The sequence below is a fragment of the Gopherus evgoodei genome, chromosome 7 (genome assembly GCF_007399415.2).
Source record: "Gopherus evgoodei ecotype Sinaloan lineage chromosome 7, rGopEvg1_v1.p, whole genome shotgun sequence".
NCBI classification, from domain to species: Eukaryota; Metazoa; Chordata; order Testudines; family Testudinidae; genus Gopherus; species Gopherus evgoodei.
Window position 1 is genome coordinate 121,758,006 of NC_044328.1, and position 27,602 is coordinate 121,785,607.

General features: G+C 41.0%; 1 protein-coding gene across 19 annotated transcripts in view; it reads right to left on the reverse strand.

The window, feature by feature from the left end:
• Nucleotides 1-365: 365 nt before the first annotated feature.
• Nucleotides 366-27,602, reverse strand: part of MITF (melanocyte inducing transcription factor) — a 173,800-nt gene continuing 146,563 nt past the window's right edge. For 13 of the 19 annotated variants that reach the window (XM_030568160.1, XM_030568156.1, XM_030568155.1 and 10 more), the window contains 8 exons: nucleotides 21,350-21,577; nucleotides 19,663-19,746; nucleotides 18,010-18,105; nucleotides 16,408-16,525; nucleotides 12,832-12,906; nucleotides 11,683-11,758; nucleotides 6,885-7,032; nucleotides 366-4,610 (listed from right to left, as the gene is read on the reverse strand). In XM_030568160.1, coding sequence (XP_030424020.1) covers nucleotides 4,230-4,610; nucleotides 6,885-7,032; nucleotides 11,683-11,758; nucleotides 12,832-12,906; nucleotides 16,408-16,525; nucleotides 18,010-18,105; nucleotides 19,663-19,746; nucleotides 21,350-21,577 — 1,206 coding nt within the window. In that variant the 3' untranslated portion in view covers nucleotides 366-4,229. The remainder of the gene's footprint in view (nucleotides 4,611-6,884; nucleotides 7,033-11,682; nucleotides 11,759-12,831; nucleotides 12,907-16,407; nucleotides 16,526-18,009; nucleotides 18,106-19,662; nucleotides 19,747-21,349; nucleotides 21,578-27,602) is intronic. The other 6 variants (XM_030568161.1, XM_030568157.1, XM_030568165.1 and 3 more) reach the window with 3 other exon arrangements.

Here is a 27,602-nt window from a genome sequence, read left to right on the forward strand (position 1 = left end):
AGCTGTCGTCAGATTCCAAGAGGAGGATGTTTGTCTGTAGTGACCAGCTGTTTTTTGTTTTATGCTTCGATTGTAAATTCTTCTGGGGAGGAAGGGTCTTTGTACTGTGTTTGGACATTGCCTAGCACAATGGGGTCCTGCTCCACGACTCGGACACGTAGGCACTATCGCAATACAATAAATAGTACAGAACAAAGGTTGCAACAACACATCAAGAACTAAAATCACTTCTTACTGTAGCTTTAAAAACTTTGGCACAATCCGTCAGTGACTAAGTCCCGAATATGACACGTACTGTTGGGAGTCTTAAAGACATTTAAAACCAAGATTCACTTACACTGAACACAAGTGGCTTACACAGAGGATGTGAAAAACCAAATGCTTTAATCCATCTGTCAAGAACAACAGTTCAAAGTATTTCATGGGATACATTACTATCGATCCATAATTTACAGTGCTATGGACCATACACAAATTATTGCTGCAGTCAACAGCAGGTGAATATCAACAACATTACAGTACCAAGCATCATAGCAAGAGGCAGTAATTAATGTCACCTTTTCAAGAAATATAGGTATTTTATATCAACATCTGCTTCTCCCCAGTGCATTTTATGTAAAAAAAAAATATCAACGTAAGTGCATTATTTTGTGCTTTGCCCCCCCCCGTATACTTCCTATTTGCTTTTATAGGCTGCAGAGTTAATATTGCTTTATAGTCTAAAAACAATAAAGAACTTCATTATATTCTATACGTTCCTATTTGTTGCATGGTTTTGGCAAAGTGAGAATTGTTTGGTAATCCATTTACCTGGCCAGGTAAGCCAGGCCTGGCTCACATTGCTGGCATGTGGGCCATATAGTCATTACAGATTGAAGTTTTGGGCAGTAACTCTCCTAGGGATGTTTGCTCCATCTTGCTGATGCAATGTCTTGTCTCAAGCCGCTGACTCCACATTAAGGGCCATATGCCCCATGGTGCATGTACCGAAGAGAGAATAAGAGCATCAAAACCTAACTGCCTGAAAAGCCCATGCCTCCTACTGGCGTACCAAATTAGAACACTCGTGCTTTCAGGCAGAAGAACTGCAATATCCTCAAATGGGGTGTGACCCAAGGAAACATAAGAGGAGTTGAAGAAAAGGCCAACTTTGAGTGTTACATACAGTGTGCTATCTTGGAGCTGCACTACGGACAGCATGCTATGGCTGCTGGGGGCCATAGTAACGTCTAACCAGAGAAATCCAGATCATGGCAAGGAATCATATTTTTGTCGATCTCTAAGCACACGGGGACCATCTACAAATAGCATGAAGGCAGGGGGATCAGGGTTTCATTTTAGTCCACAGAGGGATCAAATAAGCATGATGCGTATTTGCTTACCCTACATCCAGGCCCCACTTCTACATGGCACCCAACACGGTATCCAGTTTGGGGTTACCTTGAATGGATTTTTCTGGTTATAACACCCAAATGACCTCATGCATCCCACTTTTGTCCAATTGCTGCAGCTCTCTGGCCTTTGCTCACCCTTTTACTCTGAAGGGGAATATAAGCCCTTGCATTAGAGTTATAGCCACTCTTTTGCTGTTATTTCCTTCATCTGTCACCATTAATGTATTGCAACAACAGAAGCAAGTGACTGCATGCATAGTTGCTAAACTGTAGCGCAGCTGCTGTGCAAAGAGCCGCCCAGGATATATAAGCATCTTAATTGCATTGCTGAGTATGGTGATAGGCTGCAATAAGCAATGCTGGAGACATATGTGCAGTGCCTCTGGGCCACAGTTTGGAAACCACTGGCTAACTGATACAAAAAAACCCTCCAAAAAACGGGCTAGGAAGAACAGGCATTTGTTGTAACACAGAGCTGACTCTTGCCCCTCCCCAAAAGTGACAAATCTGGTGATTATCAAAGTGAATATACAGTTAGCTATTCAAGCAGAAACAAAGAACTGCATAACTAACCAGTGAAAGAGCTATACAAATAAGAAAGAATGTCAAGAATATCTAAGAAGCGTAGGACTGGAATGAACCTCGAGGGGTCATGGTCCAGTGCCCTGCACTCAAGGCAGGACTACATAGTAAACTAGACCATTCCTCCATATCGGCCACATAGGAGAGTTCCCTCTAAGCCCCAATCCACCCCAAGTACCAGACTAGAAAGCAGCAGAGCTGATAACAGGCCCAGTCATGCATTCCCATTGTCAAACAATAACTCCTATTGGCTTCCATGAGAGCAGGACTGGGATACCAGTGGTTTCAAGGATTTTTCATAACCGAATGCATACGTGAAAGATGCAGCATCCATCAGTATGAACCTTCCACTAAAACTCCTGATGTTCTGTCCATTGTCTTTCATCATCACTATATTCACATTTGATTTCGGAACACTATTAGACCAGCATGACCAAGTTTTCTTGATCAAGTCTGCCATGTTGGCATTCAATCATTAACAAGATTTAAATATTTATGTATTATACATATCTTTCCAGTGTAGCACAAAGAGAATGGAACGCTCTTGTTTTCTACATAGGGCACCAGGCTGCACTCAGATTTCCTATAAATATCACCCCCAAACTTCCTTCTATGCCACACTTCAGTCAGTGCTAGTCCAACAAGACTAATACTACAATTTAAGGCACTTCATTCTGAACGAGATGCTTTTCTGATACATTTCAGCTGTAGGCTGCTACTGAGAAATCCAGTCGATCTGGCTCATAACACCATCTGTCATCTTCGTAAAACATCTAGGTTTGATATAATACAGTTATAACTACTGTTATTGCATAGGACTACACTTGCGTAGATAATGCACCAAAACTACTTTTACAGCATTGTTGCAAGTTAAATTAATATGATGGTTATAAAGTAACAGTTATTTGAAGATACAGTAAATTTACTCTTTTTAAACCAGCCATATTGCTGAAATAAAACACCAAATTAATTACTATAAGGAGCATATTAACTATATAGTTATTAGGCTTCACACATATTACTATTCTTTCTGTATCACTAAAAATAAATATGTACGTTCATTTTCTCTACAGAGCTTTGTTTTGTTACCTAGTCTAAATTTGTATTACACCTTAAATTGTGTTTAAAAATATTTCCAAAGTGAGACTGTAATATACAAAATATTCTCAAAATCTCTCAATAGACAGGATCCTGCATAAAAGCTTTCTTTCAAGTGTTTACAAAGAATGCAGAAAGTCTCCAGTGAGTTTTAAACATGTCAAAAAATTGTTGCAATATTAAGAGGCATATTCTTATAAATGAAATACAGCTATATTTAAAAACAAAACAAAAACATGAGGATAACTAAAGAATCCATGCAAATGAAAAACCTGTACAACACTTAAAAAAAATAAAATGTAAGGCCAGTTAGAAATATACAACAAAATGTGCCCAGTTGATAAAATGTATTGAATTTTGTATGAAAATTTATACCAGCTTAACAGTGCTCCTGTCTGTTTTACTGTTGATAAACAATTCTAAGGGTCCTTTCCAAAATAAAAGCCTTTAAAGAAAAGCTTGAAGTAGGAGAAGAAGGGAAACCCTTTCAGTCGACAACAAAACAACACTCCAAGAAACTGAAACAGATTCATGCCTCCCTACACACACTCCTTCATTTCTAGCATCATCATCAGGAACATTTCATATTGGAATCAACACAATCACTATGTGTTAATGCTAGTTTTATTATTATTAAAGTAGAATAGTGATTTATTTTAAACATCTTGTGATATAAAGACTAAACTAAGTTTGAAGGATACTGTATTTTTAAGGCAGCACTATTAAATCAACACAACATGGTTACAACGTGGATATTTTTGGTTTCTTCACATTCTCTCTCTTTTTTTTTTTTTAGCTTTACATTTAGTTTCCAAGTAAATAACTTGTGAGTTTCCCCTGAATAGAAACAGACTGTTCTGATTTGTAATTCTATTGCTTTGAGTAGATTTGACCAGTTCAAAGTTCTTGGTGAATCCAGTTCACAAATACTGTACACAGGTTGTACAATATTTTGGAGGCCTTGGTTCTTTTAAAATAGAATATACAAGTCTTTTCACAAAATTCAAAAATATATATATAATATATATACTGGGCTATTGATGAAGCACAAGTAGATTAATATTAAAAGAAAATCAAAAAAACCTAAAAATGTAAATTATTTAATCTACTGATTAAGAAATGAAGCAGTTTATGAGAGGCCATGCCAATTATCTGCTAACAAGCATGATCAGTATCTTCCATGCTCATGCTACTTCTTCTGCTACTTGTTTTTGAAGCTCCAGGAGACACTGAGGAAAGGAGTGGGTCAGTGACTCCTACAGGGGAGAGAGTATCATCCATCAAAATATCTTCCAGTTTGGATCCCACTTTTGTGGGGACACTGTAGGTTCCTAGGTTATCACTGAAAGTTATGGTACCATCAGTAAGATCGAGGGTAGTCGTGCAAGATAAATCTGAGTGGCGCTGCAATACATCTTGGTTGCAGTTGTCAATGACAGGTTCTTGCTTGATGACCCGGTTTACCATATCTGGTGAGCAAAGGCCTGTAGATGGGATAAGGGAAAGTCCATGTGCTCGAGCCTGCATCTCAAGTTCCTGTAAAGAAGGCAACAGACACAAATAAAACCTGAAATCAAAGATAAAGTGTAATGCTCTTGATACATCTTTGATGTACAATTTCTGATGGACACGTATAAACTGCGTCACCCTCTCAGCAGCTCCCATCTCCCTACGAGAACAACAACTGCTGCGAGAACTGGACTTGATATAGCTGTCATACCCCACTCTGAACTTCCTCCACCTGAAATCACTACTTAAATAATGTTCTCTCAGGTAAAAGTCTGCAGAAAGTCAGTGGTGGAAGACCACTGAGGACTTTTCCTGGAGAACCATCTCATTGCCAAAAAAACAAAATTTCACAGGCAATACGATCAAGATGTCTTCAAACAAACCAGCAACTTAAGTTCTCAATGGATATCCAGATCAGCAGCACTGACAACAACCACAGCAAAGCCTTACAGTTACACCACATCTTTCTGAATGAGCATTGGCCTGCTAAACCCATGGTTGTGAGTTCAATCCATGAGGGGACCATTTAGAGATCAGGGGCAAAGATCTATCTGGGGATTGGTCCTGCCTTGAGCAGGGGGTTGGACTAGATGACCTCCTGAGGTCCCTTCCAACCCTGATATTCTATGATTAAATCCGTAACTACCATAAATAGAGCCACCAAAAGAAACTGGTAATAACTGCCAAGTCCTGCTATTCCTAGGGGAAGCTGAGGAGCTCTCCAGGAAAAAAGACATCATAATACAGTGAAACTCCGCTATAACACGATGATCAGGGTCCAAAAAATTGGATCGTACTAAATGCGGAGTCGTGGTATAGCGGGGTTTACCATTTCAAGCTGGTCAGTTTCAAGCTGGTCGATTTCTCTTGGGCAGAAAACTACTTCCATTTGCGAACTGCCCATAACAGTAACTGAAAGGGTGCAGCTCCAGCAGCGGGGGCTCTCAGCCATGCAGCGGGAGAGGGAAACACTTGGGGAGAGTAGGGGAGATGTGCAAGGGGCAGAGGAAGAGCGAGGAGCACCTGGGGAGGAGAACAGCTCTTCTCACCAAAAGGGTAAGCGGGCGTAGGCGGGAAGAGGCTCTGGCCACTTTATTTATTTATTTTTTTGGCACTTCGGCAGCACTCTGGCGGGTTTTTTTTTTTTTCGCTTCTGTGGCGCTCTGGCCACTGCTTTTTTTTTTTTTTTTTTTGCCTGGGGCAGCCGAAGCCACGTTACAATCGCATTATAGCCCACTTTGTGTTATTGCGGGGCGCATTATAGCAGGGTTTCCCTGCATATTACTTCCTCTGCTGAAAATCCCCCTAGCTTTCATCAGTGCATTGCTTAATTTACTGTTCAATGTATTTTTTAACAGACATGCAGCCACTGGCTGGCTCTCCCTGCAGCAGCTCAGCACTAGACACTAAGGGGATGCAGAAAAAAGGGAAGCAGAGCTCCCAGTTTGGTGGCTTTCAAGGGATGGTGCTGCAGAACAAGGTTGGTATCCTGTTCCCCCGTTTCCCACCCTCAGCACTGACTCCAAGCCCCAATGAGTTCACTCTGTGCAGAGCAGCAGCTGTGAGGCTCCTGCAGACTAGCAAGGAGGAAGCTGTTAATGTAGCATCATTCCCTTTTCCCTCACAGAGGACAGAGAGACAACCTTGAATGGAGGACTCCCGCAATCTGCAGATCTCTGGAACAGCCAGTGCCTAGCGTTGGCACTCCATGTGAATTTGTAGAACATCATTCCACTCAACTGCTCTGTTTAGGAAGCAGTGTCATGTGAGCGGAAAACCATTAGCAGTCTTGAGTCAAAAAGCATTTGAACTTGACCAGATTGACAATTGCTCCATATAGAATATGGCACCTTGGATCTCATCCTGCGCTTACTGGAGTCAATGGCAAATCTTTCTCTGCCTTCAGTGATAGCAGGACTGGACTCCTTATCTGCATCTACAACCTAATAATGCCCAGTGTAGTTTGCAATGCTTAGAGTTGTGTGGTGGGAGCAGAGACACAGTAGTGGGAGCAGAGACACACTAAACTACAACTGCTTTACAAAAAGGCTAGGGAATTACCTGCTATCCAGAAGCATCTCACTTTTTAAAGTTCCTCTTACAACATAGCTTGTCTCCTCTGGTAACTGGAGGACCAAGAACTCTACATTCGACTCAGCATTAATCATAGGCATTGCAGGACCAGCACAATGGCTCCCTCTAAGTTACACAGTAAGCAGGCGTTTCCTTGTAGCAAATAGATGTGAATGATACACATACATACAGCGGTTACATTCATTCATAATGTATGTATCAGCAAACCTGTATTCTGAGCAATAGATGTCTGTTGGCATGTTCTAGTTTCTTCTGCCTGTTCTCAAGTTCTTTTGTGCGTTGTTGTTCTCTCTGCAGTTTGCGGATATAGTCCACTGATGCTTTTAAAATAGTGCCCTTATTCCAGCGCATGTCCCTATAAAAGTAGTGTTGGGGAAAAAAAATAAAATCACTCTCTTACCCAAGCACATCGGTCAAGCCAAAGCGTAGAGCAGAGCCGGAGCAAGGTTTAACAGCACAAGTTACACCACACCTGATCAGAATTACAGTTTTACCAACTACTGACTTTGAAAAGAGCTGTGTGTAATACACTAGGGGGAGCTAGAGGGCAGCTTATTAGCAGGCAGCCTACTATATGGGACTTGGATTCAGGTAATTACTGAAGGGGAGACATCCTCACCGTTGCTTTCTCATGGGAATGAAACTGCAGGGATGGGAAATTACAGTACTCAAGGAGTCGTGTTTCACACAGAACTCATACTAGTGCATTAGTGCCAAGGGACAGAATGGCTAAAGATGAAAGGACTCACTCAGCTTTCAATTAACCCCTCGTCGTACCCTCCTCTGAACGAGCAATTCTGGATTTCAACTTTGATCTTTGAACAACATAGTTAAACGCCCATTCGCTAACGGCCAGCTCTAGTCCTGGACTGCAAAGAGGAGTTATTGAGTGGAAGAAAATGGCATGGGAGCGTTGGACACCCTCCTATGCAGTCCTAGGCCCTCCTGAGCCACTAACACACCCAAGCAGTGGCTATGTCTACATTTACAGCACCATGTAAAATACAGGCCCTACACATGTAGCTACGCACAGCAGGGGAAGGCAGGCTGCATCCACACTTATCACTGCAGAGTCTAGCTACACAAAGCAGGGAAAGGCTCTGGCAGGGCACAGCATTCCCTCTGGCCAGAGTCTTTCACTACTGCCTTCCTGACGTTAGGCTCTTTCCCCACTGCAAAAGCCTTTCATCGTGGCGAGGAAAGGCTCCCGCAACGAGGCAGCGGGACACTGCACTGTCGAAAACAGCAGTACGGAGGTGAGAGGCATTGCTTGGATGTGTAGAAAGCCATGTAGGGTATAAACGTTGGAGGTTCAGGAGTACAGGACATTCTACTCTGCTTACTTAAGCCACACCATCTGCGTGGCTGTTTATGCCCATGCTAGGTGAGTGTGCAGCCGGTATGGGGGTGTGGTGAACACTCCAGCCAGCCAGAACACAGAATGTGTGTGTTAGATAGGAGTGCATGTTACTCCTTTGGTCGTGGGAGAGTGCACGCTCAAACAGCCTCCCCTATGGAGTCCCACCTTGGCTGGCAAGACACTAGAATTAAAAGGTTTCAATGGGAAGTATCTGTTCCCATTTACACTGATTAGGGTCCAGTTCTTCCTGGTAGGGTCTTATCACACCATCAAGCTACTAAAATGTATACACAGTAGCAAGGCTTAGATCTAACATATTGGCACAGAATCAAACACAAAACGCATTGATGACGCAACTGAGAGTGCATTTTCCAGGGATTCCTTAGTAGGGAAGGAGGAAGAGACATTTTGTGTAATGTGGGCGACAAAGACCAATTAATAGTGCTGGAAGGAAATGTGGTTTTTTTAAGCTGTTGAAGAGACAGACAAGTGTATTTTCCTGCTATTCAGCGCATCCTTTACGAACTTCAGTGTACTGATCTTTGCTCTTCTGATTAACATTGCAATCACTTGGTCTCAAGCAATATATCAAACCACTTGATAAATACTTATGTAGCTAATGCCCAGACCTAGCACCTGCTTTATTTATTTACTCCATGGCACTGAGAAACTTACGAAGAAAAAAATATAGAACATTATTTTCAATTTCAGGATAGCAAAAGCAAATGAGGGATCTCTAGATTATCCCATCTCTGAAGCAAAATTGTAAACAGAGTGAAAGGTGAACCGGCAGATTCCTTCTTGGTGATCATTCATGAAGAATCAAGAACCCTTGTGTATAATGAGTTTCTATGGTAATGTAAAATGGATGTAGGTCATCATCTCAAGAGATATGGGTTAATCAAGTTACTCCACCAATTTTCCTCTGGAGGGAACAATAACTTTCCAGTTTTGATACTAGCATATACTGATAACGCTTCATTGCTAGTGGAGAGCAGAAGATATCTCAAAGTACAAATGGCCCAAATCCTGTGCTCCTTGGATAAAGTGCCTGTTCACTTCAAACACCCAAACTGGAGTTTGGTCAAGACCTAGGATTAACACCTTCACCCTTATGAAAAATGCTCTGAGATCATTAATGAGCCCAAGGTGTCAGATCTCTGCTTTACGTACAGCTGGTAGATCTTTCAAGCAATCTCAATGCAAGGACAAGCCTATTTCAGGAATGGCAACCCCCCAAGGACCTCTTTCTAAATGGGCTGACCAGAAATTGAGGCAAGTGCCTACTCTTCAGGTTCACCTCCATTTGCTCAACAGGGCTTCGATCTAGGGGAATACACTGCAAGGGTTCACAATTAAGTCCTTTCTGTAAGGGGTGTACCTCACAATACTCTTCTAAAAATTTCAAGAGAAAATGTATAAGGGATTCTTTACATGGAGAAATTGACCAGCACAGTTACTGCTGAAAAAGCTATTCTGTGATAGCTATTCCAGAATAGCTCCCTGTGTGGACACCCATTCAGAATAGAGATGCTTATAATCTGGAATTGTTATTCTTCTTAAGTGGAGTAAATATCCTGGAATTAAATCACTTATTTGGGAGTAATATCCACATGGAGGAGTTCTTGCAGAACAGCTATGCCAGTCAGTTTTCCCCCATGTAGACAAGGCCTAATTAATGCTTCTGATGCCAGGTCCTCGCAAGAGGGTTAGGATATATGGATTGTTTGAAGGCATTGTACTGGAATGTGCAGATATTTTAACCACCCTGTCCAAACCCATCATGATGGTACTTATGTGGGTTTCCCCTTCTGTGGATGGTGGGAAAATCAGCATGTCAAGATAAGATTTAGGTCCACTGGAACATGGAAAGCATCTGGCTCAGCTCAGTAGCCAGCAGGAATCCTGTTCTGGGTTCTGCATCATGGACCAGGAACTCCCAATTCATGTACTACAACAGGAGGTAAGCATTAGCCTTGTTTCACTTTTTTTTTACTTGAGAGGACTATCCGCTTGGGAGTGTTATTATTTTCCATTTGAATTACCAGACCAATGGTCCACTTGGTCCAGTATCTTATCCCATAATGGCCAGTATCAGAGGAAGATATAAAACCTCCATGGGGAACAGTTATGTGCCAACATGCCAGTAGGAAAGTCTCCTCCTACTCAAGGCAGTTAGTGTGAAGCACATGATCAGACATTCACTGAATCAATGGTAATACTCCCATTGACTTCCATGGGCACTGATTCAGGCCTTTAGTGATTGGCTTTCGTCCTGGAACACGAAGGTTTCATATCCCTTATATATTTTTATCCTAGCTATGGTAAATTAACTACAGTAAATTACTTTAAAAAGCTACTTCTGCACGGATGTGCCAGCCGGGAGGTGCTTGTGGCAAGTTCGTAGTCAATGATGTGGAGAACCGGGAAGCAGCAACGTTTTGGTTTTTTCCATTTTCTGAAAGGGCAGGGCTGTACACTGGGTGCTCACTGACACAACTGCTGTCAAGTTCCTGAGGGCCAGACTAGTGCTTCTGCAAAGGAGAATTCATTGCCTGATACGGTTCATTAAGAGACACCATCTACACAATCTTCCAGGAGGATAAAACAAAAAATATTCAAAATCTTTTAAGATTTCAGTTGTTGTGAAGACAGATTCAGTGGTGTGGGTGCTGTAGCCTTTCAGGGGTTTGTCTACACAGGGAAATTAGTGCACAACAAACTAGGGTGTGAATTTCAAGCACTCTAGCTACTCCACGCTAATTGTCCATTGGACACTCTTACTGGGTGCCCAGCAGGGCCGGTGCAAGGAAGTTTCAAGCCCTAGAAGTTATCCCCCCCCCCATGGCAGCTAACTCAGCCCCCCACCCGGGGATCCCCCCCCGAAGCCCCTACCCCCCCCCCACCGCGACAGATAACCCCTCTCCTCCTGTCCACCCCATGGCAACTAACCCTGCCTGGGGAGACTTCCCCCCTTCCCCCCTCCCCCAGCAGCTAACTCTGCCTGGGGAGACTCCCCCCCTCCCACCAGCAGCTAACCCTGCCTGGGGAGACTTCCCCCCTCCCCGGGGAGACTTCCCCCTCCCCTTGTCCCCGCCCGGCAGCTAACCCTGCCTGGGAAGACCTCCTGCGGAAGCTAACCCTGCCTGGGGAGACCTCCCCCAGCGGAAGCTAGCCTGAGTAGCTCGCCCCAGCTCACCTCGGTTCTGCCTCCTCCACTGAGCACTCAGCACTGCTCTAATTCTCCTCCCCGCCCAGGCTTGCGGCGCTGACTGGAGGAGACTTAGAGCTGGGCTGTGTGCTCAGCGGAGGAGGCAGGGCGGAGGTGAGCTGGGGCGGGGAGCTGTTCCCCTGTGCACACCCCCCTCGTTATTGCGGGCAACCCTCTCCGCACGCCCCCCCCACCCAGCTCACCTCCACCTCCTCACCTGAGGGGGCTTTTAGGCGCCCCCAACCACTAGGCACCCTAGGCAGCTGCCTAGTTTGCCTAAATGTTTGCACCGGCCCTGGTGCCCAGAGTGCCCTTCAGCGGTTTAGCTTAATGTACTCCCAAAGTATAGTTAGCTATTGAGCACAAAGGCACTCTTAAGACATTTTAACAAAAATTCACACATATCATTACCGAAGAGACAGTACTATACTTACGGGTCATTTGATTTTGGTATCAACGTGCCTAATTCTTTAATACGATCGTTAATATTAAATCTTCTCCTTCGTTCAACTTTAGGAAAATAACAAAGAAATATACATTAGTAAAAATAATGCTTTCTGCTTACAGAATGAAACCTCTTTAACTTAAAGATTTCAAAAACACTTTATGCTTTATACTTATATACATGTATACTGATACCTGTATCACAAGTATGTTACAAAGCGTAACAGATGTACGTCTTATACCCACTTTTCAACTGGATAAATTAAGACACAGAAACTGAGTGATTTGTCCAGGGACATCCAGTTTGTCAGTGGAAAGGCAGAAAAAGACCTAAGGTTCTGAGTCCCAGTCTCATTCTTTAAGTCTTTGCCATACTTCCTCAAAACACTACATGATCCAATTTAAAAATCTTAAACCATACTGTGCCAGCAAGGAGACGTTGCTATTGAAACCACTGGAGAGTTCTGCTTTCTAAAGAGAGGCATGACATTATATCATTTCTAAAAACAAGAAATAAAGGATCCTAAAGGGTCCTTTTAGAATTTTAAAGTTAGTAAAACAAGTGTATTCATGGTTGGCAAATATAAAAGAATGCTCCTTAAAATAATAATAATAAATAATAATAATAATAATAATGAAGAAGAAGAAATAGATAAACTTATGCACGCAAGTTTAAAAAAGAGATACATGAATTGATTGCATACATTAAGTTTTCGTTTAAACTACAAATTTTGGTAAAATTTTGCATGGTTTATTTGTCAAAGGCAACTGGCCACATTCTTCTCTCAGTTATACCAGTGCAAGTGAAACCCCTTTGAATTCAGAATTTGGATCATATTTTCATAAGTTTAAAAAATTGTTCTCAAATAATTGTTTTAAAAAATATTGTTTTCAATTCAATAGCAAGTTTCAGCAATCAATGAGAGAGATTTTGGGATATTTGATCTGTGGCTATAACCAATAACAAAGTGGAGTAAGAACTGCACAGTAAACCACCCAAAGCTTTAAGCAGCCTGCATTCCAATGCCTTTTTAAAAATAATTAAATCCTTAATAATCATCTGTGTAACTTTTTCATCACTGTGGGTCACCAACTAAAATATTACGGAAATACTGTATACTGAGCATAATCAAACTTACTTAAGTTGTGATTGTCTTTCTTCTGCCTCTCTTTAGCCAGTGCCCTTGCTTCTGACTCTGTAGGAAAAATACACGCTGTGCACGTGAATGAAGTCATTAGAATTTTGGAAATTCAGGGAGTACAACATAGCAATTTATAAAGCACATCCATATTTCTGATGTCATTTATCTGATCACTAGGGATATGCCTCACTATGGAGACCATACTGACACAGCTACATCGTCGTAGCTTTGCTGACATAACCCCATCCAGCGTTTCTCAAACTAGTGGTCCCGACCCAAAAGAGGATCACAAAGCAATTGCACGGGGGTCATCAGATCACAAAAAATATTGGGATGAGCTTTAGATCCTTTGTTGGGTTACAATACTTCAATTCCCAAATAGAGGGCACTGCTGAGGGAGGGGAGCTGGAAGGGGGGTGGGTATAGCAGCTGCCAGTCTCCCAGCTCTAAAGACAGTTCTGCTGCCAGAAGTAAGGGTGGCAATACCATACTGTTACTTTACAGTTTTTGAGAGGCGTCAGTGCCTTTGACCACAGGGATAGCAATTACATACTTCATTTAGAGCTTCTATGAGCATGTACAGTAATTGGGGTGCGGGGTGCGGAAGGAGGATTGTCAGAGCCTGAAATATTTTCAAAGAAGGGCTCAGCAAAAAAAGTTTGAGAACCCCTGGCGTAGAGGAGGCCTACAGAGACAAACGGTTTTTCCATCCATGTGGAAACACCACCTCTCCAAATGATGATAACTACGCCGATACAAGCACTATTCTATTGACACAGCTGTGCCTATATTGGGAGTTAGGTCAACATAACTGTGTCAGGGGGGGGGGGGGGGGTTTCCACACCCCTGACTGACATTGCTAGGCCAACCTAACTTTAAGTGTAGACCAAGCCTAAGAAAAGAGAAGGGACCTATTTCAGCAGGGTACTTAAGCACAATGCTAAGATACAACAACGTGCTAACAGCAGTGCAAGAATTATCCAAGCATTATGGGGGGTGGGAGGGAGGAATTCACTTCTTCAGAAGTTTTAGATATAATCCTTGAGTAAAATACATTCACCGGATTGGAGTTACAACAGGGAAGAAATTAACCCAAAAGTTCTAAGGAGGCATCTGCATAGCCACCTAGAAACAGGGTAAGATTCTTCCACTGGATTTGAACCTCTCAGCCCTCCTGTGCAGACAAGCAAAGGGTTTAAATCCCACAAGGAAAGGTGTGAAAAATATGCTTTAAAATACTCTAAATCTGCAATTACACATACTCCTGTTGCAGTACAAATAATTTTACTCATCACATGGGAACACAATACAAAACAAGGAAGAAGCAGCTCTACTGCAGATCATGATGTGTTTTCCTGAACACAGAAAAGTGACTATGATGTTCTCAATATCACGGTACTTCCAGACCTCAGTTATGGGACAGCAAAAGGCTTTTCTACCCTGAGGATGCAGAGATCAGAATTCTGTGTCTGTGTCCACACTGGGGACAACAAAATCCTCATTTACAGCAACAGATCTCCTCAAGGAAAATACTACACTCTGATCTGAACCTCCGCCTCCGCTCCACCTCCTCCCCTGAGTTATTTTGTGGCAGCAAGTGCTGGGATGGAGGGGGAAGAAGGGGGAAAGCAGCATGTTCAGGGAAGAGGCGGGACTGGGGCAAGGACATTAGGGAAGACGTTGGAATGGGGGTGAGGGCAGGAGAGGGCAGGGCAGGGGTGGAGTCGGGGCAGTGCCAAGGGAAGGTTGAGCACCCACCTGCACCGAGAAAAGTTGGTGCCTATGTCCCAAGTCTTACACAACCTTGTAATGTGCATCTGCCAGTCTGGCTGCTTTCCTATATATTCCCTCAGGCTGTGTGCTTAGCTTGCATCCAGAGGCTCTGGTAACTTTCCGCCATTGTGGAACGTCCTGCACCTGGTTGCTATGGTCTGCAATCCGACTACCTTCACACAGGGCTTTTGAGTAGCACACCTTTTTAAAGCATCTCTACTCCTCTACCGCAATCCTAATGGCCTTCCAAGGCAAGCGACCATTTTATCAGCCACAACAGCCTTTGTTTATGTGGCATGACCATATGTCAGAAAGCAAATGGTGTCAATGGCTTGGCACTGGCACAGAGGTAGGACTCCCACCAGAAGAGTCAGCACGTGCAGAACTGATCAAGGAGTACATTGGAGCTCACTGCTGCCCAACATCTGTGGTTTAGTTCCGTGAGCTTGTGAGTTTGCAGGATGCCAACCTAGCAAATAGGTAAGAATGTAGGCAGCCAAGAAACTATGCCTCTGGCATGTCCGCTGAAGGTTGTGTCCACAAATACCTGATTGTCCTTAGAGTATGTCTCTTGTTAAGAGGAATTGGTCATGTGCTTAAAGCCAGTTTTACATGGACATGCACTTAAAAAGTGGGCTGACCTATCCCCTAAATGTGGTTAGCTTCTATTTTGCCTCATTCCCAAAATGAAAGTGAAACTAAGACAGCGAGAGGTGCCTCAAAGAATGCCAGCTTTCCCTTCTCTAAAACAACCCGCGGTCTTAAAGCTTCACTCTAGTTTGCTTCTGCATACATTTGTATTTTAAACAGTGGAATAGGTTTTTGGGTTATTGCTTTCTTAAACTCGTATCTTTTTTGAATACATGTTCTTTCCTTTGGAGCTGCAATGGAAAGTGATTTTATCCATCTGTTACTTTTTAATGCATCTAAACGTTTGGGATCAGAGTGCTGTTCATAAGTAAGGAAAGACTGTTTTAGGATTTAGGTGATGAGAGCCTAGGAAGGTTCTTAGCCTTTATTATGATGTAAATGAGTAAATATCCACTCATTCCACAATACCTGACCACCTAAATGCAGCAGCAAGGAGTAATTTGACATTTGTTATACGATCCCACATTTGTTGCCTGACGGTATTATAAATTATTTTCTTATCATTAATAATCACCCCCACTGGCAGAGTCGCTGCATACAGTATTCTTCTCAGTGACGTCTCCTGAGAAGCATCATGTTAATTCAAGTCACTATTACACCTATAGCCGGAGCAGCAGCTAATAGAGAGTAGCTATGTAAGAGATGCAAAGAGCTTTCTAGCTTTTAAATGCTGCAGAGTTTTACCTACTCTGCAGGTTGATTGTGAAAACCCTTGGATTTCCATGAATCATAGAATCTCAGGGTTGGAAGGGACCTCAGGAAGTCATCTAGTCCAACCCTCTGCTCAAAGAAGGACCAATCCGCAGATTTTTGCCCCAATCACTAAATGGCGCCCTCAAGGATTGAGCTCATAACCCTGGGTTTAGCAGGCCAATGCTCAAACCACTGAGCTATCCCATCCCCCATGTGCATTATGGTACTGTCCTTGTTTGTTACAAAGCAAACTGATTACATATCTTTGTAAAGGAAACTAACCCCTCATGTCCTGTGTAGTGGAAGCTAACAGGCCTGCTAGGAAATTTACAGCAAACTGGAGAATCGAGCACCTCCAAATTTCCCTTTGCGTAACTGAATTTTCAAAAACATCTCTTAAAAAAATAAATCTTCATGTCAGATCATTCCAAGCAATAACATTTTAAGATCATTTACCTGTGAGCTCCCTTTTTATATTGGGAAGATTAGCTGGACACGAGTTGCTGATGTTCAGCCCTGAAGGAGGCATGCCTTGGTTGCCATAAAGGTCAATCAAATTGCCAGATACAGGTAACTGGAAAAAATAAAAAAAGGAGAAGGGTGACTTGCTGTGTCTCAGCTGAAACACTTGAACAAAGCAAACATTTGCTAAGAAATCTGTTCTCGGCTCCATGTGAAAACAGTGAGCTCAACATCGCTAGCGAAAACGTGCCTGGATGTGAAAAATAACTACTCTGCAATACTTTCTCAAAGGCGAGATCCCAGGAGACACAGAAAGCAAAGGATGATACAGAATATATAAACAATGCCATCCGGATGCCAAGGAACTTCACTCTCCAGGATACGGAGGACCTCTGCATGAGAAGTAACTCGCTTTTTCGTATGTTATGATATTGTTGCAGTAGAGTTAGTTTAAAAAAAACTGACTATACTTGCAATCGGGGGGAGGGGGGGAGGGTGGAGTGGGGCGGGGGGAGGAGAAAGGGAAAAAAGCCTTGGAAGTTTAAAATGTAACCATAAGAGGGAGCCCAAACTCTCCCATAAATGTTAAAGAGTGACATTGCCTAACAGTAATGAACTACACATTCATGTAATTCACATAACATGGACTTGTTTAAGCCAACTGTATTTAGTTAATCTGAGAGCTGCCTGCATAGTATAGACCTAGCTTGATTTGGGATTTTCCTACTCTAACATGAAAAACACACAGGGGATGGGGGAGGTTTCCACACCTTTTTGCATTATATGGGCCAGAGTGTCTCAAATCATCGAGTTAAAGTGCCACTGCATTCTGCAGGATTTCCAAGTACCTCTCTTTCTTAAGCTGTCATTTTCTTTACTCCCTTATGTTACTTTTCTGCCCTCGTACTGACCTCTCCCTCATCTAGAAAGAGATGTCTTGTCTCTTGTCTACACATAGAAGTTACATTGGTTTAAACTAAAGGTGTGATGTTAAACTCATTTGGTTAAACCCGTGCAGTTTTGCACGTGGATACAAATAGGTTTAAACCTGGTGTATGTCTATCTGCTTACCTTGCACCTGATGTAAAGCTATGTATGGATGTATGAATCTCGGGGCACAGGGATCTTTACATCTGGGCTGCTGATTCCCCAGGCTGAATTTAACTTCCCTGGGCTAGCTCCATCTCACAGTGTAAGGACAAAACCAGGTGAAATGAGCTTACCCTTTGCTAATTGGGAGACTGGGCCAGGTACCATGACCACCTCCCACTAGGGGTGAGGGAAAAAACTCCTCCCCTTGCAACTAGCACAGGAGCCCCCTAAATATGACTCCAACGCAGATGGTTATGGCTATACCAAAATCCAATCCCTTGTAACTGCTGTCACACAGCAATAGCTAATTTTTTTAAACCAAGTTCCACTCTGCTGCTTTCCAGTGTAAATTCTTAATAATCATTCTATCATCTACCTAACCACTAGAGACAGCGGCTAGCATCTGATTTCACACTAAAAGCTATACTAAAGCGGAGGGGATTTAGATGTAGCTAGACAGGAGGTCTAGCAGTCACTATAGTGGAAAAGAAAGGACCACTGTACCGTATTTGCCATTTGCAGGGCAGGATCCATCAGGCCAAGGATTTCTTCATTATAACTTGATTCCAAGCTAATTATGTCGTCAATTACATCATCCATCTGCAACAGAGAGGTAAATGGGGAAAAATGCAAATGACTTGAAACTGAGCTTGTAACAGGGTTGTACACGATAGTAATATTCAAAAATTAAAAAGAGACCCAGCAGTGCACACAGCCCCCCACCTCATTAGTTCTGTCTCTGTTGGACCCTGAAGCCTATACATTTTTGCCATACTCCAATTCTGTCTCCCAGTGATAATCACTACTCTCCCATCCCAGGAGCAGGAAAGCTGCCTTCAGATATCATCAATGACGCTCTTTAATCAGCAGGAGGAATCAACATTGAGTTGCCAAGCAAGTCAAGACCAAATGTGCCACAAACAGGTGGGTTTGGGAGGCACAGAGCAAAGAAAAGGTCTCCAGTGCCACCAACCAGCGTGGTAATTCTACACATTTCAGAATGTTCTTGTGGCAACTTCAGAGAGTCCGTTCTTGTATAATGGCCTGCATTTGTATTCCTAGGGACTTTGATCAGAGTGAGGTTTGAATTACAGCTTTGTAACTGACAGAACTTGTGAGGCTTTTTTCTTCTTTTTCTGAAGGACCATAAACAACAGAGATAGCAGTAAACCGTGACGGCATGTGCATTGGAGAGGATGGAAACAGAAGTCTATTCAAACACTATCAGCAAAACACATACATGATTTGAGACTAGCTTCTGTGCGTTTTTTAAAACTGGCATATAACTTTATGAAAAAGAGTTGTGGAACTTCTATGAACCTTCCTTCCTGGTCCTCGTCTGTCTCTTCTTTCTAACCTCCTCTCCTCACCTTTCCTTCTCCCCTCTCCTCACCCTTGTATTTCACTCTCTTGCCTATCACCACTGCCAAGGATTTCAAAAGTTTGTCCTTGAAATGGTGGCCTCCACCTCTGGTGGAATCCAACTGGTTCACCTCCCTGATATTTCTCTATTGGCATCTATTTCCATGAGTGACTCATAGGAGATGCAGCTCCAAACCAACTCAACAGACCAGGGAGTCTAGAGAGGAAAATATAGTAACAAAGAGACACTGTAGCAATTACAGGCTATATACTAGACACCATTTTTGCAGAGGAGTGAGAATTCATATCTTTGACCCATATTATCCCTATGCTAATAAGGAAATATTAAACTACTTCATCTCACATTATCAAATCTGAATGTAATCTCCATAGAAAGAAGGTCAATCAACATACTAGAGCATCCTAAATACAATAAAAGGATAGAATTAGAATGCATTTCTCCTTTCCACTGAAATCCTATTAAGAGAGCAACATACAGGAGCATTCTTTCCAACAATCTTCCCAAGACTTATTGAGAATGCAGAGGTTTTTCATAGGCTAAGATTGATGTGTGGAAGAAGAGTCAACCCTTTTCAGATATACTTCTAATGCACTTTTGAAATAAACTCAGAAAAGGACACCACAGATTTGGTTTCTATATAGTAATTCTGCCACTCTTATCCTTAAAAAAAACCCTACAAATTAGGTGGTAATTATCCATATTGGTGATCATGGAGAAACACAGGTTCTCTTTATAAAAGGTTCTGTTCTCCCAGCTCCTGTGTCATCCAGTACCTGCATGCAGGATGCTCGCGTGTGTGTGTTCAGAGCTGGGCATTCACTCTCCACCCTGCTTTGCTCTTCAAATTTATAAAATCCCTGTGAATATAAAAAAGGAGGGAAAAAGCAAAGCATGGACCTGAATTTATGGCATAGTCTCTCCTCTAGAAGGGCATAGTTGAGCCAGTGTCATGCACGCATGTGCCTGATGACCTAGCAATGTGAAGCTTTAACTCCCTAGAGAAAAAGCAAAATGGGAGTGTGATCATGATTATGGGATGGAGCAATTTTATTTTCATTTGTTTTAAAGCATGTAAACAATGGAATAAAAGACCAGGAAAGCCCTGCTCTCTTGGCATGTGCAAAGTGATCACTGCAAAAAGTAAATCTGAGAAGACATGCACACTGCATTATCACATACTATCAAAGTAGGACCACTGGATAAATTTGTTTTTAGAGAGTCTTCTTCACTGGACTTATGCAGGCACACAAATACACACTGACTTACATGCACTGGATCGTCTTACACTTACAGATGTACATAAGCATTAGCATTGGCACACATTTGTCAGCACCAGTGAGGTTGTTGCTGCAAATGCTGCTGCAAAAAAATTCTAGGCATCATGCAAGTGAAATTTTGCATGTGCACAATGGAGGGCTGAGACTGAAATCCCAAGCAGTAATATTTTAAAGGGTATAAACACAGTGATATTTTGGGAAGCTAACTAACTAACTCATAACTCGAACAAGAGACAATGTAGGTGAGCTAAGATCTTTTATTGGACCATCTTCTGTTAGTGAGAGAGACAAGCTTTTGAGCTTACACACAGCTCTTCCTCCAGTCTGGGAAATGTATTAAATAAATAATAAATAAATAAATGGAGATCTATATCAGGTGAAACAGATTGTTTAGCGTAAGCAATTAACACATACTTCAAGGGCTATATAAGGTGAAGTTGCCTGATAATACTCCTGTAGTCATAGGACAGAAAGGGGGGTTAAGTGGGTTATAGGTTGTTATAATAAGACATAAATCCAGCGACTTTGCTAGACATTAAAAAAATCACAGTCTTACTAAAGATAAGAATTTAATCTCCCAGGCTTATCTTTTGAAATTACTGTGCAAGTTTCCTTTGAGAAGTGAGAATTCAGATATAGATCGATCGCTTTTGTGAAAAGTTATTTCAATTTTATTTTACTTCAAAAATTCTCTGCTCACAATGGCTTGTGGTTTTCTTTTCTTTTTTTTTTTTTTTTTTTTTTTTTTTTTTTTTTTAAAGAAAGTGTCTTTTAAGCTTTATACTCTGAATGAGCCACAAAAGCATTATTCCAGAAAATTACAACCAACAAAAATGGCTTTGCATTCGTCAAAGGCCAGTTACTCACTGTTCTGTGCACTGACAGGCACAAAAGAGGCTTTACTAAGATGTGCAAGCTGAGTACAGCAGCGCAAAGCTTAAAAAAATATATTTGAACTGGGCCAGAGATTTTTCACCCCAAGTATTTTATCTTACTATATACATATTTTATATAGAAATGACAACTATATTTTTCAAGTCAACACTTCACAAGAGAAGATAAATTTAAGATCTTTATCATGAGTGACTCTGGCTTAACATTATTCACAGAAGACAAGTTAGAATTATATTAAGCATAAGACAATAACACAGTACAGTGCAGGGGCAGATGCACGGTTATTTACCTCTTTTTCACAGTTGGAGTTAAGTGTAAGCATGGCCATTGGACTGTTCGGTGCGCTGCTTCCAGTTCCAGGTGGCATGACATGATCACCAGGCTGGTTTGGACAGGGCAAGCTCAGAGCTTGGTTGGTATGTTTATTTGCTAGAGTGGTAGAAAGGTACTGCTTTACCTGCTGCCGTTGGGCTTGCTGAATGTGGTACTTGGTTGGATTTTCAAGGTGAGTCTGCACCTGCAAGAACAGGTAAAAGGAATGCGTTATTGTTTTGTGGAGTCGTTATAACATTAGTCTAGATGCATGTTTATCCCAGATATACTTCATGGGCCAGATCCTCAGCTACTGCATCTCTGTGTTAGGGCCACTGAAGTAAATTGCATTTCAGCAAATTATAATAGCTGAAGAAATGTCTATTTGCCTCCTAATGTACCAGTAATTGCAGTTCAGAAACTTAATTCAGGATTCCAGACTGGATTGTTTTTCCCACTAGTCTGTTAATTTTAAGTGATAAAATTAAGTTATTAGGTTGGTCTCCTGTGATCAGTGGTCAAGTGAGTCCTGTTTTTTGAAATAGCTGACAAGTTTTTTGAAAAAACAGTAAAATATTTTTTTAGTCCTAATGACAAATGTAAACAAAATTAAGCAAAATTAATAATTACATTTTCCTTTGCAAACAGAACACTTAATGCTTATATATACTTAATTACATAACTTGAGCGAGACTAGGATAGCCTCTTTAAAACATGCGCTGGAAATAACAGATGACAGAACAGAAATATTTCAATGTTAAAAATCTAAGTTAAATTAGTTTTCTATTCAGTATCCTCAGACATTTTCATTAATAGTAACTTTTATATTAGAGCTGCCTTTTAACACGGAGAATATTTTTAAATAAAGTCACTCATGCTGAAATGAGCCTATGCTACCATGTAGACAATAAAAGAAAGGCAACAGCCTTCCAAGCAAAATTGTCACCACTGTTTGATCAATTTTGTATTTATCAGACACTGAACAGTATTGCTTTTATCAGCACAAAATAATGGATAAATTGAAACACAACATCATACTAAAAAGCTCATTATTTTCAAATGTTAATTATGATAAAATTATTTTCAGTTGCTGAATGGCTACAAAAAAGGTATCATAACTCCCTAATTACTTTTTGTGGAACGAAACAAATAAAACATACCAGATATACAGATTAAAAGGATTTCACATACACACACACACAGGTAGCCAATTATTTTTGTCAAGGTCCAAATTTCTTTGTCAAGGTACAGTCAAGGTTCAGCCTCTAGAGAAAATAATTAATAATAAAATAAAAAGATTTCGGGGTCCATTCAAAAGCATCTGACTGTCTGGATTTGGCCCACGGTCCACCTCTGGACAACTTCTGCAGCAAATCATTTTTAACAGGTAAAGTGAGCATAAGATAACTCACCTGATAATGATTATATTCAAGCATTTCCAGCATGTTTATATGTTCCTGGCTTAACCAGGGAAATGGCTTAGCATTTATCCTTTATTTTCTGTTATTCCAGATCAAAGGCTCATGTACAGATGCATCATAAACAAGCTATTCTGAAATGGCAGAAGAAACTTTTACCACAACAGCTCAGGCTTATAATAAGCCAAGCTAATTAGTTACGCGCATTGAGAAATAAACAGTTCACACAAGGGGCTTTTCTTGGAAGCCATGCAAGTTTAGTCCTAAATATTGGTATTATTTTTTTCCATAGCTTTGACGTCATGCTTTTTCATAAACATAAAAGGACCTTTTAAGTGATGGACTATCAAAGTCAGATTGACAGTTAGCTCAAGGCCAATTCACTATTCATCTTTAGTTCCAGTCATACTAACAGACAATGGTAGTTTTCTTTAGCAGTAAGGTTAAGAGTTGTCTGTCCCGAGTAAGAAGCAGAAGCTGCAAGAAAATGCTACAAGTCTGATGCAGTATTCACTGGCAGTGGTGTACACTGAACAAATATATGTGGTTGTCTAGTCCTATGCTGAGCTTCCATGTTTATTGTATATTGTCTCTTCCAGTCTTACCTAACCCTATCTGAACTGGGAGGACATGGGCTAGGGCAAAACACCCACTCTCCACGGTGTCATCTTTATCCTTCCTCACCAACTCCTAGGGAAGACCATAATAAGTTTATCAGACTTGGATGTGCATTAGGACCTAAACATTGATCTGGCATTGTAAGTATCTAGCTTCTGGCATGCAGAATATGGATTACCAGAAAAGTCCTAACATAATTTTATGATCTGTAATTAAAAAAAGGCTTTATCCAAAACTCATTGGAAACTAAAAGGGGCAATGAGTTTGTTTGTTTCCTTAACAGTATGAACACATGTCAAACTGTTTCTGTTCACTCACCACTGAAAGTGGGATTTTAACACAATTTATTAACCAGCCTGATACTTTGCTGCGCTTGAATAATTCAGATCTGTGGTGGCAGTAATAGCTCTAGGTTTTCCATTTTAACGTGTGTCCCCTGTGATTCTGTACACAGTTTTAAAGAACAGAAATACACCTATCTGTAACCAAAAGGCATGCAAGGTTTGCAAAAAGAGTTGTGCACATAATATTTTTTCCAATTTGCTAGCAATTCTGAAAAAAAAAATATTGTTTTGGTCTCATGAAAGTTTCATTTTGGTTTTGAGCAGTTAAACCTTTTTGAACTATTAAAAAAATAAAATAGAAAGAAATTTTGAAAACAAAATGCCATTTTGAACTGGAAAATTGACGTTTCTACATTTTTCATCAAAAAAACATTGGGGCTGAACATTTTTCCTGTTTCCGTAAACACTAACATCGTAGCATGTGCAATTAGCTTCTGTGTGCAAGTCAAATTAACTTTACAACTAACTTTCTTTACAACCATGGCCCAAGCAAAACAGGATTTTTATGGGTGGAAAAAATAGCTGCTTATTTGAAGGAACACCCTTTCCACACAAATTTATTTGTTTCATCAATGAATAGGAAATCTATGAACGCAGTTTATGCATTATCTTCCTTTCCAAAGGGTTAGGTAGGCTCCTAAACTTATTCTGAGCTGGGTAAGTATATCATGACAAATTTCCTAGCTTTCCAGATAAAAATTATGACCCTGATCAGAAATCTAATAACAAAAATCCATAATGTTCCTTGTCCACTTGTAAACATTATTAGCACACGTTAAATTACAGTATGGCAGGCCGCAGTAGGGGACCAGGACACTGCTTTGTGACGTCCTATACAAACCATATAGGAAAAGACACTTTCTGCCTAAAAATGTACATACAGCTTGTGAGAGAAAAAATATAAAGGTAAGAAAGGTGATGTACCTTGGGAAATAACACCAAAAACTGGATGAGAGGAAGGTTTGAAACAAAGCCATTAACTTTTGATAAAGAGGGTTTTCTTGTAATAGCAAGATGTACAAGTATGGATTGCCTGCCCCTTTTCCTGTTGTATGTCCCCTCTTTGGAAATAAGTGGCAGCAGATGGTTTAAGCCAAGAAATGTCTTGTGAATGATTCTGTAGGGGAAAGTGAGCCTCATATGGAAGTAGAGTGCAGTCACATGGAATGTTTGGGGGAATTTCGAGTGTCTGTGCATTAGCGGAAGTATTATATGGAGTTCAGAAATAGAAGAAGCTTGTTGGCACTGAAACACTGTTTTATTTTCAGTAATGGTGAACTGAGCAACAGCCAGAGACCAGGTCATTCTATATACACTGCACCTTTCCTCTGGATTTTTCCTCCTAGAAATACACTATCTAGCAAAAATTACTCTGTACTTCATTAGTATCCCATGCAGGTTTAAAAAAAAGTCTCTGGATATTTAGACCGCTTGTTAATGGTCCCATAATTAAAGGATGGAGCAAGACCCTATTACCAGTTATGTGAAAGGACCCTCCCAACCCATTAGAGGGGCATACTGCTAAAACTATCCATGGTGTAATGGTTGTGCATTGTGTTCTATATACTTCAAAAAGCTTTGAACTGCTCATTTTTCTACAATCTACAAGATGTCCCTTTGCATGCAATCATCTGTTTTCTCTTTAGGAATTTGTAGGTAAATCCTGTTCATTCCTTATATATATGTTCATGCTATTAAGTCTCCACCCCAAAATATTTTATAAATACATTCTTTTCTCTATCAAGACTCTTTATTTTTGCTCCTAGCCTGGTTATTTACAATCCTATTTCCAACCCCCACACCTGGGAGAGGCTCATCTGCTCACCTCCCACTCCTACAGGGTCACCAGTTACAATCCTCTAGCAGGTACCTGTTTCACAATGCTTATAAATTGCTTGATATGTTTATCTGGATACTTTCTAACACCTCACCAAATCTTAGTGTGAAGCAAAACAAGGTCTGTGAATCAACACCATTTACTTGCAAGTGGCTTACATATCACACGGAGTATAATAAGAGACTAATTCATGATTCCATAAAGACACAAACACATCTTAGAGTCCTAGCTAACTAACTGAAGCATATTATATTTGTAAAGGATTTCAAGACAGATGTTTTTCATTTCAATGTAAACAAGGGACCTTAGTTTTACAGGAAGATAGATGTCTGCCTTACCTGGCATTATTTTTATTACACATAAGGTATAAAAATATGAGTTAGAGTATTTTGAGCTATCAGATGGAGATGGATAACGTCTACCTTTGGATAGAGAATACAGGATTAGGTGAAAGTGGCAATGGAAAGTGAACCACCAAATTTGGGAAGACTTTCTTGGGCAAAGCAAAAAGGCAGCTTCCTAACTGTAAAGCCACTCCCTTATCATATCTCAATTCCCTGCTCTTAGATATGGGCACACTAGAGCTCCTCAGAGAAATAGTTGAAAAAGGTTTCTAGCTATCAAAACTATCTACGTTTCCTCTAATCTCATTCTCTGAGGTGGCTGAACTATATGTTTGCTGAAATTGTCCAAAATACTTCTGCCTGTAGGGGAGCACAAGCATAGAAAACTTCAGCTAAAGTGAAAACGCTTTTTATAAGCAGCGGAAAACAGGGGCTTATAATGGAAAAGCTTAGGTAAACTTCACTACCTTTGGTGATTGTGTGTGTATGCGTGTGAATACATAAGTGCATGTGCCTTCGGACATACCTCTTTGTGGGCATGTTTTAGGATATGCAAATATTATTGATAACAGTTTTTCTTTTTAAAATATAGTTATGGGAACCCTGTATTTACTTGCCATTTTAACATGCTCAATAAGGTTTGTCAGAGACCTTGTGCTAAAAATTTCTGAACATTCATTGCATTTCCCGGCTTCACAGAGCAACCAACTCAGGCTGCACAGGCAATGATAACAGTCACTATCAGTGCTACAACAGCAGCCCCTGGGGGGAGAAGTGTTGGGTTTGACCTTCAGCTCTGCAGCACAGACCCGAATAAAGGATTAAGTACTAGAGCTGGCTGCAGGAGTAGGCTGGTATTTTCCATGCAGGATGGACATCGTACTGAGTTATGTTTTAATGACTAACCTCATTTTACAGACTGCATAATCAAGCACATTTGGACAATTTCTTCTAGGAGGCAGTGTGGCAAAATGGATGGAACTTGAATCTGCCATAACAGAATCCATATTGCTCATCCCAATCTGGGACACCTCTCAATGGCATCTGAGGCCTTGATTGTTCAATAAGGTTTATGAAGGACACAGAATTATTAACACTAGTTAGAAGAAATTAGTCTGGAACTTATAATCTCCTGGTTCCCAATTCAGTGCACAGTTCTCTAGGCTACATTGTTGAGAGAAAGATAATTGTGTGTCATGACTGGAGGTTTCAGTTCTATTCCCCACAGTACAGCAAGATGCTGAGATGCATGGTCATTGCAGAAGGATCACAAAAGATTTTAGCATCAAGATCCTATACTGAGTAATAGTCATTTTGATCGGCTGGTAACTCAGCCAAATCTAAATGGATTTTCATAGGGACAGAGGAAACACTCTCATCCCAGGTCTAAGGGTGATTTCATGTAGTAACCTCAAAGTAAGAAAAAGTTACTAGAATAATGAAGTTGAATAATTACAAGAGATTAAAGAAGAATTTGGAACATGGATAAATGGGTGTGGGTGCTGGGGACGATGCTGGAATTACAGCATGAAGACTGGTGGACATCATGGATGTAAGTAATAGCCTGAAAAGTGCCAGGATGAAGATCTGGATTAAATGAAATGCCCACATACAGACTGGATAAGGGTTCTGAGTAAAAGTATTCTGGTTTGACATTCTATTTTTTCTG